This window comes from Xenopus tropicalis, chromosome 7 (assembly GCF_000004195.4).
Source record: "Xenopus tropicalis strain Nigerian chromosome 7, UCB_Xtro_10.0, whole genome shotgun sequence".
Lineage (NCBI taxonomy): Eukaryota > Metazoa > Chordata > Amphibia > Anura > Pipidae > Xenopus > Xenopus tropicalis.
The window spans coordinates 128870679-128884482 of NC_030683.2; the positions used below are offsets into that span (position 1 = coordinate 128870679).

At 47.3% G+C, this 13804-nt stretch overlaps 1 protein-coding gene across 1 annotated transcript; it reads right to left on the reverse strand.

Annotated features, from left to right (window-relative positions):
• Positions 1 to 1940: 1940 nt before the first annotated feature.
• Positions 1941 to 13774, reverse strand: proser3 (proline and serine rich 3). The gene is made up of 13 exons (XM_031905697.1): positions 13489 to 13774; positions 12079 to 12170; positions 10240 to 10348; positions 9052 to 9293; positions 8665 to 8801; positions 7655 to 7713; positions 7479 to 7567; positions 7175 to 7299; positions 4985 to 5175; positions 4345 to 4860; positions 3420 to 3567; positions 3213 to 3294; positions 1941 to 2115 (listed from the first exon to the last, which is right to left on the reverse strand). The coding sequence occupies exons 2-13, from the start codon at positions 12093 to 12095 to the stop codon at positions 2049 to 2051; spliced, it is 1782 nt and encodes a 593-aa protein (XP_031761557.1). The 5' UTR covers positions 12096 to 12170; positions 13489 to 13774; the 3' UTR covers positions 1941 to 2048.
• Positions 13775 to 13804: the final 30 nt, after the last annotated feature.

Genomic DNA, 13804 nt, shown 5'->3' on the forward strand with positions numbered 1-13804 from the left:
TCAATGAGCCAATGCGGTCCCAGATTCAACAGTAAAATCTCACCTGTCCGATGGTGCTCTGCCCAATATCGGTTGGCAGCTCCGTCGGGGGGTCCATACACGGGCAGATAAGCTGCCAAATCGGTCTAAAGGACCCAAATCGGCAGCTAAAATCTGCCCCTGTATGGTCACCTTAAGGGTGAAGACACACTGAGCTACTTAGTAGCAGCTACTTTTTCACGGCTACTACACAGAAATCCCCTGCCATAGACACGAATGAAAATTGCCTCTACTAAGCCACACATAGGGACAATTATCAGTAAATGATCAGCATTTTCTATTTCAGTAGCCGAGACAAGTAGCTGCTACTAGTAGTCTGTGTGTCTTGGCCAGATCCTAAAATAGTGGATTTGGTGCATCCCTAATCTCATTGCAAACATTGGGGTTTGCTGCTGCCATGGCAACCAGCAGTGGATGAGAGAGCTTGCAGCAGCACCGCTCCCCACCTCGTTCTGTTTATATTTACTCTGCAGCCACCAGGAAACCGGTTTGTGGTTGAAGAATGAATGTTGTACAAGAGAAAAGGCCGACGACTTGTTTTGCCGGGGCCCCGGGGCGGGAAAATGCCTCCATACTTGGCTGTCTGGGAATGCTGGGACATATACCCCCTTGTTCAGTATAAGATCATGTTTCCATGTTTAAACTTCCTGGTTCTTGTGATACCAGGAAGACAAAATAGATTTCCACTGAACAGAACCCCATGCGCTTCCGCTTCTCTGTAAGCCAAACTGGTCACACAGGAGGGGGGGGGGGGGGGGGGCTGTTTATACAGATGGACTCATTACAGAAAAGATATCACAAAAGTAAAAAAAAAATTCTTTTGTTTTATAAGGGAAAAGACACACGGAGCTACTAGCAGCAGCAATTATATCTTTGCCCCCAATAAGGGGTAATTATATCTTAGTTGGGATCAAGTACAGGTACTGTTTTATTATTACAGAGAAAAGGGAATCATTTAACCATTAAATAAACCCAATAGGGCTGTTCTGCCCCAATAAGGGGTAATTATATCTTAGTTGGGATCAAGTACAGGTACTGTTTTATTATTAAAGAGAAAAGGGAATCATTTTACCATGAAATAAACCCAATAGGGCTGTTCTGCCCCAATAAGGGGTAATTATATCTTAGTTGGGATCAAGTACAGGTACTGTTTTATTATTACAGAGAAAAGGGAATCATTTAACCATGAAATAAACCCAATAGGGCTGTTCTGCCCCAATAAGGGGTAATTATATCTTAGTTGGGATCAAGTACAGGTACTGTTTTATTATTACAGAGAAAAGGGAATCATTTAACCATGAAATAAACCCAATAGGGCTGTTCTGCCCCAATAAGGGGTAATTATATCTTAGTTGGGATCAAGTACAGGTACTGTTTTATTATTACAGAGAAAAGGGAATCATTTAACCATTAAATAAACCCAATAGGGCTGTTCTGCCCCCAATAAGGGGTAATTATATCTTAGTTGGGATCAAGTACAGGTACTGTTTTATTATTACAGAGAAAAGGGGATCATTTAACCATTAAATAAACCCAATAGGGCTGTTCTGCCCCAATAAGGGGTAATTATATCTTAGTTGGGATCAAGTACAGGTACTGTTTTATTATTACAGAGAAAAGGGAATCATTTAACCATGAAATAAACCCAATAGGGCTGTTCTGCCCCAATAAGGGGTAATGGTATTTCCCTAATTCAGAACTTTCTGGATAGCGGGTCCCATGCTGTATAGGTCCATGCATAGACACGCTCACTGCTGTTGGGTTCTACAGGGTTAATGGCAGTTATATAAGCAGTGCGGATCAGAACACTTATCCCTAGAGAACCTGCATTCCAAGAACTTCCAGGGGAAAGTGCCATCAATCAACCGCCCCTGATGGATTTAAAAGGAAACACGACCATCTGTGCAAATGTACATTTTATTCACAGAACACGGAACCCGTTGCTCCACATACAAATAGATATAAATAGAAAGACTTACACATATATAAAAAGGTAGGGAAGGGATGCATCATGGGAGGGGCGACGGATCGGCTCTGTCCTCGGCCTCCAGTTCAGAAAGCCTTTCATCCACAGCCCTGCAAGGAAGACAGAGTCCTTATTATTATTATTATTATTATTGTCATGTGACCTTAAAGCTCTGGGCTGGGCAATTCGTCAGCTTTCCTCCGATTTAAATATGCATATTAGGGCTTGGATCAGGTTCAGTAGAGTCGTTAAAGGGGTTGTTCACCTTTGAGATAACGGTTAGTATTTAAGTGCTACTCTGAGACAATTTGCAATTGGTCTTCATTTTTTTTTATTATTGGTCGGTTTTAATTATTTAAATTTTTGTTTCACAGCCCTCCAGGTTGGAATTTTAGCAGTTATCTGGTTGCTAGGGTCCAATTTATCTTAGTAACCAGGGAGTGGTTTTTGAGAGTGATTGATATATGAATAGTAGAGGGGCTAAATAGAAAGATAAGGAATAAAAAGTAACAATAACAATAAAACTGGAGCCTCACAGAGCAATAGGTTTTGGCTGCCGGGGTCAGCGACCCCCATTTGAAAGCTGCAAAGAGTTGCTAGGGTCTAAATTACCTTAGCAACCAGGGAGTGGTTTGGATGAGAGACTGGTATATGAATAGGGGAGGGGTTGAATAGAAAGATAAGGAATAAAAAGTAACAATAACAATAAAACTGGAGCCTCACAGAGCAATAGGTTTTGGCTGCCGGGGTCAGCGACCTCCATTTGAAAGCTGCAAAGAGTTGCTAGGGTCTAAATTACCTTAGCAACCAGGGAGTGGTTTGGATGAGAGACTGGTACTTGAATAGGGGAGGGTCTGAATAGAAAGATAAGGAATAAAAAGTAACAATAACAATAAAACTGGAGCCTCACAGAGCAATAGGGTTTGGCTGCCGGGGTCAGCGACCCCAATTCAAAAGCTGGAAAGAGTCAGAAGAAGGTGGCAAATAATTCAAAAACTGTAAAAGATAAATAATGAAGACCAATTGAAAAGTTGCCTAGAAATGGCCATTCTATGACATATTAAAAGTTAACTTCCACTTTAAATTGTGGATTTGGTAGCTCCCTAGAGCAAGAGAATTGTAGATTGTAAGCTCTACTGGTACAGGGACTAGCCCAACAGAGCTCACAATCTATAAGACATATATGGATACCCAACTGTGTTATTACCGGAGTCTCCTTCGCAGAGCTTCCCGCTGTTCCCGCAGCACATGCAGCAATGGGTCGTCCTCAAACTCCGTTCCGTCAGAGTCTGAAGGGAAAAGAAATAGAAAAAAAAATTATCCTTATTCCAAAGACATTGGATGCCCAGGAAATGAATAGGAGGTTAAAAATAATTTTAAAAAAAGCCATGTGATAGGGGGGTGGGGAATGTACCTTCCGCATCTTCCAATAGCTGTGCAGCTATTTCCAGTGGCTGCAGCTGATTGGATGGAGGTGAAAGGGGAGGGGCTTGCTTCTCTTTTTTCTTTCCAGCCTTGGGTTGTGGAGATGGGGACGGTGAGAACAGCCTCTCTGAGATAACCTTGGGTGGAAAAGGAACCGTTAGGGCCTTAAACATATTCAGAACTATGAGGAGTCAGGTTATGAACACAATTATCTGCACTTAAAAACATTTAGTGAAGTGGCGCAGATTGTTAATTGAGCATTTGGCAAGGGTAGCTGTCATACTGTACTGCTTTTAGCTGTAATGCTAATGTAATGTAAGGCAATGTTGTGTAACAGTGCTAGTCAGGCATCATTGCTACTCCCATGTAACTGGAGGAGTCCCAAGCCGGACTTGGATCTCTTACTATTGAGTGCTATTCTGATACCTACTGGGAGCTGCTATCTTGCTCCCTTCCCATTGTTCTGCTGATCGGCTGCTGGGGGGGGATATCACTCCAACTTGCAGCGCAGCAGTAAAGTGTGCCTGAGTCTGAGCTTTCAGCCAGCGCTACACATTAGAACTGCTTTCAGCTAACCTATTGTTTCTCCTACTCCCATGTAACTGGAGGAGTCCCAAGCCGGACTTGGATTTCTTACTATTGAGTGCTATTCTGATACCTACTGGGAGCTGCTATCTTGCTCCCTTCCCATTGTTCTGCTGATTGGCTGCTGGGGGGGGGGGGGGATATCACTCCAACTTGCAGCGCAGCAGTAAAGTGTGCTTGAAGTTTATCAGAGCACAGGTCACATGGCTGTGGCACCCTGGGAAATGAAGAATATGGCTAGCCCCAGGGGAAAAACAGATTACAATGCAGGATTCTGCTGGAGAAGCTCATTTAACTGATGGGGTTTGAAAACAGGGACACATTCTCACCTCCCCGACAGTGTGGTGAATGGAGGGTTGCGAAGGCGCTAGCTCTGAACTTTTTGTTACTTTTCTTTCAACCAATCCCTGTTTCTGCTTTTCTTTCTTACGCAGGGCCCGCTGGCTCTCTTTTTGCTCTGCCCCCTTCAGGTCTTGCTGAGGAAGGGACATTTTTTTGGGCTCCTTGGTTGGTAACTGCTTCTGGTGATACTTAGCTTGATCATGAGATTCTAAAGGAGGAGGAGGTTGCGCTTGGTCAGGTTTAATCCTTTCCATCTCCTGCCTGTGCGTGATACAGGATGACGAGAGATGGCTGTGTACAGGAAGGATGTCACACTGAAGGTGAAGGTGGGGTGGGACAGAGCAAGTCTGAATGCTTAGAGATGGGCTGGCAATGGGTACTTTGCCCAGGCAAGAACTAGGAATACAATTTTGCCCATCAGAAATGGCATCACTCGGGGCAGCAGTGACTTTCTGGGACTCCCTGTAGTGCTCTGAAATAGTATAATCCATTGTGGGCAGCACCTACAAAGAAGCAAAATAAAGGAGGTTAAACCTCACCAATTGTGTATCATGTGTTCATAGTAGCTGAAAATAGATTAATATTTATTGCGTTAATTCCCATAGGAACAAAAAGAGCATCAGGCACCTGTCTGGGGATCCTGACTGGAGGAGAGGTGGTTCTCCTCTGGGTGGGAGGAGCCAGGGTTCCTTCCCTTGCTTGTTCCATTTTCCTCCGGAGGCGCCACTGATACAGAATGTCCTCCTCTGGCGCTAACGCAGCAAATCTTCCTAAGGCTGAAGGAGCCAGAGCTGGAACGCGCCTCTCAGTGGACGGAACTAGGAATAATAGCAAGAGTCCAACAGTTAAATCCGCTCTTCACATATAGGTTTAATATACCATAACCAGATAGACGCACAGTAAATATTAAAATATAGATACAATACAAAGGTGTGAATAAAACCAGTAAAGGAAGGACAAGACTGCTATTGAAAAGGGGCATTAAATGATTTTAATATCCTAAACCCTGAACTCATAACATTGTTTTCACTAGAGATGCACCGAATCCAAAGCAAAGCATTCGAGGTTCGACCAGATACTAAAATTGTGGATTCGGTGCATTGATTGATATATGGGAAATGGGAAAGTAAATGAGCATTCACCCAAATATCAAACTGGACTTTAGTCTCTGACCTCACCCCAAACATATGCCCACACTCCTTCTGTTTCCCTTTGGACTGGGTTTCAAAATAGGCCCTGGCATTTCTAGGACACAAAGACCCAAACAGCGCCCCCCCCCCCCCCCCGGCCCAATAAATAGTGACTGTCTGTGGCACCTTACAGCCCCCCTGGCATTCCCAGTACCCAGAGGCACAAACAGCCCCCCCCCCAGCCCAATAAATAGTGACTGTCTGTGGCACCTTACAGCCCCCCTGGCATTCCCAGTACCCAGAGGCACAAACAGCCCCCCCCCCCCAGCCCAATAAATAGTGACTGTCTGTGGCACCTTACAGCCCCCCTGGCATTCCCAGTACCCAGAGGCACAAACAGCCCCCCCAGCCCAATAAATAGTGACTGTCTGTGGCACCTTACAGCCCCCCTGGCATTCCCAGTACCCAGAGGCACAAACAGCCCCCCCCCCAGCCCAATAAATATTGACTGTCTGTGGCACCTTACAGCCCCCCTGGCATTCCCAGTACCCAGAAGCACAAACAGCCCCCCTAGCCAAATAAATAGTGACTGTCTGTGGCACCTTACAGCCCCCCTGGCATTCCCAGTACCCAGAAGCACAAACAGCCCCCCCAGCCCAATAAATAGTGACTGTCTGTGGCACCTTACAGCCCCCCTGGCATTCCCAGTACCCAGAGGCACAAACAGCTCCCCCCAGCCCAATAAATAGTGACTGTCTGTGGCACCTTACAGCCCCCCTGGCATTTCCAGTACCCAGAGGCACAAACAGCCCCCCAGCCCAATAAATAGTGACTGTCTGTGGCACCTTACAGCCCCCCCTGGCATTCCCAGTACCCAGAGGCACAAACAGCCCCCCCAGCCCAATAAATAGTGACTGTCTGTGGCACCTTACAGCCCCTCTGGCATTCCCAGTACCCAGAGGCACAAACAGCCTCCCAGCCCAATAAATAGTGACTGTCTGTGGCACCTTACAGCCCCCCTGGCATTCCCAGTACCCAGAGGCACAAACAGCCCCCCCAGCCCAATAAATAGTGACTGTCTGTGGCACCTTACAGCCCCCCTGGCATTTCCAGTACCCAGAGGCACAAACAGCCCCCCAGCCCAATAAATAGTGACTGTCTGTGGCACCTTACAGCCCCCCTGGCATTCCCAGTACCCAGAGGCACAAACAGCCCCCCCAGCCCAATAAATAGTGACTGTCTGTGGCACCTTACAGCCCCCCCTGGCATTCCCAGTACCCAGAGGCACAAACAGCCCCCCCCAGCCCAATAAATACTGACTGTCTGTGGCACCTTACAGTAGCCCCCCTGGCATTTCTAGAACCCACAGATTGCAAGTCTGGGCCTGACTTTGCTCCCCACCCTATTACTTAGAAGTGGTTCCCATAAGAAGGAATATGGCAAGAATGCACATTTAGAATACATTTGTGTCCTGTACTCACAGTTACTGATGCATTTGGATTTAATGAGCTAGCAAAAACACATATGGGCAACAGCCTGGGGGTCATTGCGTATTAAAAATGAAATATTACTTCGATCCAGAGTTTTAACAAGATCTCTAGGGGAGAGGAAGTTCCTGCTCTGTTGCATTTATTCCCAGTACAACACTCTAACAGCCCTCGCCACTCTAACTGTGCTTGTTAACTACCTGGCTGAGCTGGCACAGAGACACGTGTTTTATATTGGTCAGACCCTGAGCTTGACATGTTGGATGATGGAGAGGATCCAATGCCTTCAGAACTCACGGCGCCCGCACTGCTAAGAGACGATTCGCTGGGGAGAAGAACAAAAAAAAAATCAGAATTTATTCTTATATATATATATATATATCTATATATATATATATATTTATTTATTATAACTGATCTGTATGCTAAGGAGCAGGAACTCCCAGCACCCACAATGGGGGGAGACAAAGAATCTCCCTACAACTCACATAACCTTTTACTCACCTCCGGACTATAAGCTTCCCTGCTTTCTCCTGAAGGCTCAGGATGTCCACTTGATCAGAATACAGCTTGGACTCACTCAGAGACACATCCTAAAGACCAAATAAAAGTCAAACTGTAACATCTGGTCAATAGGCTATCCCTTTATATAATATATAAATCAGACATGTAACATATACCTGATGGGGCGGGCTCATCTCAAGATTATGCAGGGAGAATCTTGAAGAGGCAGTGGCTCCTAAGAAAGAAAATATATATAATTAACTATACACTTTATCTGTGTAATTAATACAGCATGTCACATATCACATAGAGATATGGGAGGCACAGGAAAAAGGTTCTTTAGTACTCTATCATGAATTTCCCCTAAATCTTTTAGTTTACAATTAGTTTTCATCATTTAAATACAGGTCTGGACTGGGATTCAAAATAGGCCCTGGAGTTTCCAGTACACTGAGACCCAAACAGCCCCCCCCCACCAGCCCAATAAATAGTGACTGTCTATGGCAGTGGCTCTCAACCTTCCTAATGCCGTGACCCTTTAATACAGTTCCTCATGTTGTGGTGACACCCAACCATAAAATTATTCCTAAGACCATTGGAAATATGTGTTTTCCGATGGTTTTAGGCGACCCCTGTGAAAGGGTCGTTCAACCCCCCAAAGGGGTCCCGACCCACAGGTTGAGAACCGCTGGTCTATGGCATTTTACAGCAGCCCCTCTGGCATTTTAACCAAGCCCACGTATTAATAATACATTCTGCATTCTACCACTAGGAGGCACTTGCAATCGTAACTTAGTCAAATAGCTGCTAAAAGATCTTGGAAAATGGCATTGCTGCAAAGACTCCTCTCTAGGAAAATGATACCTATGATGACGATCCTGTGGTGATCGAAACGCGTAGATGGTATGCTGAAATAAATCACTGACCTGATTGATGCTGTAGCTGTGAGTGCTTTCTACTGTTGAGTTTGAGATATATAGATATATATATATATATATATATATATATTCCTTGAATATATAGGATCGCCGATCCTATATGGATCGAAACGCGTTGATACTTTGTTGGAATAAAAGAATTGACTTTATTGAGCTTCATGCCGCGAGTGCTTTTCAAGGAATTGGAGCTATATATATATATATATACAGACACACACACACCCCCCACCACCGTATATTAGTATCACCTGTTACAGAGTGTTTCCGGACTTCATCAGGGCTGTCCGGCGATGTCTGTAGCCACCAGAAATCTTTCATTCCAAGACTGGGAGGAGAGCGCTCCAGTCGACTGGTGGGACGGCCACTTCGGAACCTTTCCAAATACCTGGGTGAAAATAAATAGAAAAAAAGACCCCTTCAAATACATTTCTCTTCTTGGTTAACACAAAAGCTGGGAAAGATGCAGCAGCCACTGTCTGGCACTGGAGGGGCAGATACCAAATGTCTGGCCCTCTATAGAATAGCCAGTGTCTAAACCTTAGAGGTTCCTTTTCCCCTTTGGGTAAGGGCATATTAGCTCCTAATCCAAAACATTACGGTTAAATAAAATTATAGAGGAGTGGGCGGCTAGTTACCTTGCAATGACTGAGTCCTGAGAGGATGGATCAGTACCGTAAGGTACCGGCCCAGTCTGTCTCTCATCTCTTTCCGGCGTCTTGGAAGAGCTCCCTTCAGTGGAAGGCCAGGATTCATCGAACGGTCCAGAGGAATCAGACTCAGGGGCCCCAGAGCCCAACCGCTGGGTTCCACCAAGGAAACTATGGTCCGGGGGGCTCAGTGCATCACAGAGGGAACAAAGCCGACTTGGGCTGAGAACCTAAAAAAAAAATAAGAAGTGTAACTTCTCTACAATCCTACACTGGCAGAAGCAGTTTTAGGGCTAAAGTAAGAAGTTTAAGGAAAATTTGGGTTAAAGGAGAAGTAAGGGTAAAAACTAAGTAAGGTCTATGTAAATACAGCAATAAGTCCTCTATCAAAAGATACACAGGATTTCTTTTCTTCTTTTGTGTATACAAAATGCTCTTCAGTGTCAGACTTTCTTCTTTCAGAAAAATCCTTCAGGGCACTGGCAGGAGTCTGCTCAGTTTGCTTCTCTCTACCTCTGTCCCTTCCTTTTCCTGCTTCCCCTCCAATCAGAATTCGCTCCCCCTCTCCCGTCAGAATTCGCTCCCCCTCTCCCGTCAGAATTCGCTCCCCCTCTCCCGTCAGAATTCGCTCCCCCTCTCCCGTCAGAATTCGCTCCCCCTCTCCCGTCAGAATTCGCTCCCCCTCTCCCGTCAGAATTCGCTCCCCCTCTCCCGTCAGAATTCGCTCCCCCTCTCCCGTCAGAATTCGCTCCCCCTCTCCCGTCAGAATTCGCTCCCCCTCTCCCGTCAGAATTCGCTCCCCCTCTCCCGTCAGAATTCGCTGCCCCTCTCCAGTCAGAATTCGCTGCCCCTCTCCCGTCAGAATTCGCTCCCCCTCTCCCATCAGAATTCACTCCCCCTCCCAACCCTGTGAAATCTGAGCTACCAGTAGCCAGAGCTGCAGCAGGAAGCTACTGAGACCAAGCTAAAATGGCAGCTGCTATCTTAAACAAACAGAGGGAGCTTCTAGGGCTCAGGTATGGTAAAGATTTGTGTAGGATAGATATAGCGTTCTACTTTGCACTATTGTGGCTAATCTATTGGCAGTAAAAAAGCCAAATTTTGCTAAAGATCTTCAGTGTACATCCGGTATTGATGGTTTATACAGAATCGATATCCCTGATGCCCTAAACTTACCGTATGCTTCTGGTCTTCTGACAGAGCCTTTACCTTGGATGGGCGATAGTGAGTCCTGTCTCTTACTGGGGATGGGAACGGATTCCCCTGATTGGAGAACACAGGCTCGCTGTGGGGAAAGGGTTACAAATAAAGGGTTAAATCCTTCCAGTTCACATACAGATGCCTGCAATCGTATCATAACAAGAAACCTGAAGCCACACAAGGACGTTATGGGGCCAGTGAAAGTATTAAAGCACTGTTGGGGGAGACTGGGGTGTTGGTTACAGGGCTATGGACACGGGGTGAATTATTTAGTAATAAAACGGCGGCTCAGGTTGCAGCCGGTCCCCTGCTCTATGAAACTCAATTCACGGACAAAGGATGAGATGCAGGTAGGTGTGTGTGTGAGCCCTGTACTACATTACTGCATCTCTCAGTCAGCCACAAAGGAAATCCTGGATTATTAATATACTCAGAGGCAAATAAGAGTGTATAGAGGGGCAAGGACTGATGTAAATGAGGAATACTCTCTGTCAAAACACTGTAGAAATGTGTCAGTGCTATATAAATAACAGGAAAGAAAACAGCACACCTTGTTTGAGGCTTTACTTCCCCTTTAATGAATACATTGTTTTCTTTGCTACTAATTGGAGCCTGAAGTTAAAACTATTGGCAAAGAAAATGTAATGGCAAATCCCTTATAAAAAGGCATTGCTGCTTTTTGTTCAGCAGCTCTCCAGTTTGGAGTTTCAGCAGCTATCTGGTTGCTAGGGTGCAAATTACCTAGCAACCAGGGAGTGGTTTGATTGAGAGACTGGTATATGAATGGGAGAGGGGCAGAATAGAAAAAGTAATAAAAAGTAACAATAACAATAAACCTGGAACCTCACAGAGCAATAGGTTTTTAGTTCAGGGGTCAGTGACCCCCATTTGAAAGCTGAAAAGTTAGAAGAAGGCAAATAATTAAAAAAAACTATAAAAAATAAATAATGAAGACCAATGGAAAAGTTTTGGAATTAACATCCCAGTAGGTATCAGAATAGCACTCAATAGTAAGAGATCCAAGTCCGGCTTGGGACTCCTCCAGTTACATGGGAGTAGGAGAAACAATAGGTTAGCTGAAAGCAGTTCTAATGTGTAGCACTGGCTGAAAGCTCAGACTCAGGCACACTTTACTGCTGCGCTGCAAGTTGGAGTGATATCCCCCCCTCCCCCCAGCAGCCCATCAGCAGAACAATGGGAAGGGAGCAAGATAGCAGCTCCCAGTAGGTATCACAATAGCACTCAATGGTAAGAAATCCAAGTCCGGCTTGGGACTCCTCCAGTTACATGGAAGTAGGAGAAACAATAGGTTAGCTGAAAGCAGTTCTAATGGGTAGCGCTGGCTGAAAGCTCAGACTCAGGCACACTTTACTGCTGCGCTGCAAGTTGGAGTGATATCCCCCCCCTCCCCCCCAGCAGCCGATCAGCAGAACAATGGGAAGGGAGCAAAATAGCAGCTCCCAGTAGGTATCAGAATAGCACTCAATAGTAAGAATTTCAAGTCCGGCTTGGGACTCCTCCAGTTACATGGGAGTAGGAGAAACAATAGGTTAGCTGAAAGCAGTTCTAATGTGTAGCGCTGGCTGAAAGCTCAGACTCAGGCACAAGGCACTGAGATGGCGCCTACACACCAATATTACAGCTACAAATACATTTGTTGGTTCAAGAATAAAATAATAAATGGCAGAGGGAATTATTTGCTGTGTAACAGTGTCATTTAGAGATAAAAAGTGCCCCATAAATATCATGGCAGTGTCCCTTTAATGCTGACAGACACCTGTTCGACCAGCCCAGAGCACCCAAGCACCCACCTACCTGCTGCTCATTCTCATGGTTGGTAGAAGAGTAGTTTGTTCCCCGGATGCTTCTCTCCTGCTGGCACCATCAGTGGGACGTAGGGATAAGTCCTTAGAAGCAAACACAGAGGCATCTGTATGTTACCCGGGTACTGGGCTCTGCCTGCTCTGTATGTGTATGTACGGCTCAATGTGGGGATCCCGGCTACGTTGCCACCAAACAGTTTTAGGGCCCATTTCCTGATGACCAAGTGCAACTGCAAGTGTGAGACGCGCTGCAACATTACAGCTCCGTGCATTTATGGGGTCACAATAATCCCTTTAAAGGAGGGGGTTCGCCTTGAGGTTAACTTTTAGTATCTTTAAGAACAGCCTGTTCTTAGCAACTTTTTATCTGCCTGCCAAGGGCCCCCCCCCCCTCAAGACTGCATGCCAAGGGCCCCCCCCCCCTCAAGACTGCATGCCAAGGGCCCCCCCCCCCTCAAGACTGCATGCCAAGGCCCGCCCCCCTCAAGACTGCATGCCAATGCCCGCCCCCCTCAAGACTGCATGCCAAGGCCCGCCCCCCTCAAGACTGCATGCCAAGGCCCGCCCCCCTCAAGACTGCATGCCAAGGCCCGCCCCCCTCAAGACTGCATGCCAAGGCCCGCCCCCCTCAAGACTGCCTGCCAAGGCCCGCCCCCCTCAAGACTGCCTGCCAAGGCCCGCCCCCCTCAAGACTGCCTGCCAAGGCCCGCCCCCCTCAAGACTGCCTGCCAAGGCCCGCCCCCTCAAGACTGCCTGCCAAGGCCCGCCCCCCTCAAGACTGCCTGCCAAGGCCCGCCCCCCTCAAGACTGCCTGCCAAGGCCCGCCCCCCTCAAGACTGCCTGCCAAGGCCCGCCCCCCTCAAGACTGCCTGCCAAGGCCCGCCCCCCTCAAGACTGCCTGCCAAGGCCCGCCCCCCTCAAGACTGCCTGCCAAGGCCAGCCCCCCTCAAGACTGCCTGCCAAGGGCCCCACCCTAAGTCTGCCTGCCAAGGGCCCCCCCTAAGTCTGCCTGCCAAGGGCCCCCCCATAAGTCTGCATGCCAAGGGCCCCCCCTAAGTCTGCATGCCAAGGGCCCCCCCTAAGTCTGCATGCCAAGGGCCCCCCCTAAGTCTGCATGCCAAGGGCCCCCCCTAAGTCTGCCTGCCAAGGGCCCCCCCTAAGTCTGCATGCCAAGGGCCCCCCCTAAGTCTGCCTGCCAAGGGCCCCTGTAGCCCAGCTAACACCACATAGCAGGCGCAACTCATTGGGCTCCACTGTAGGACCGCAGATTAACACCTCTGGGCGCAATGAGCACAATGGAATAAGGAGAAATCCACAGGGCGATGCTGTATGGTTGGTAGCTGAGGCGTACTGGGGAAGCCATAGCGCTAATAACTCCCAGTAAGGCGCAATGGGAACGTACCTGGATATTCTCTCACACCTCTGTACTGCCGGGAGTTGTAGTTCCCCGCCTACATACGGACACCAGTACCAGCAGCGCCCAATTCCCTATATTCCCCACATTAGAACAGGGCCATGATATCCTGTCACTCCTGATACTTCCGCCCCTTCCCGAGAGTCAAATCTACCGCGCTTCCTGCCGCCTGTCTCCTAGCAACTGTCAAGACGCAAAGCACGACGGGAGAACAACTACCCAACCGCTTCCGGCCCTCCCGATTCCCGTCATGCTCTGCGGCTGCCTGCCAATCAAGCGCATCAGCTGAGCGGATGGGAAACAA

Bases quoted from the DNA above. Each gene is read 5' to 3' on its own strand.
- proser3 (XM_031905697.1), bottom strand. The intron at 9,294-10,239 runs GTAAGTTTAGGG...TTTTTTTTTTAG, and splicing joins CAGAAGACCAGAAGCATACG to GTTCTCAGCCCAAGTCGGCT. The intron at 2,116-3,212 runs GTAATAACACAG...TCTTCCTTGCAG, and splicing joins GCTCTGCGAAGGAGACTCCG to GGCTGTGGATGAAAGGCTTT.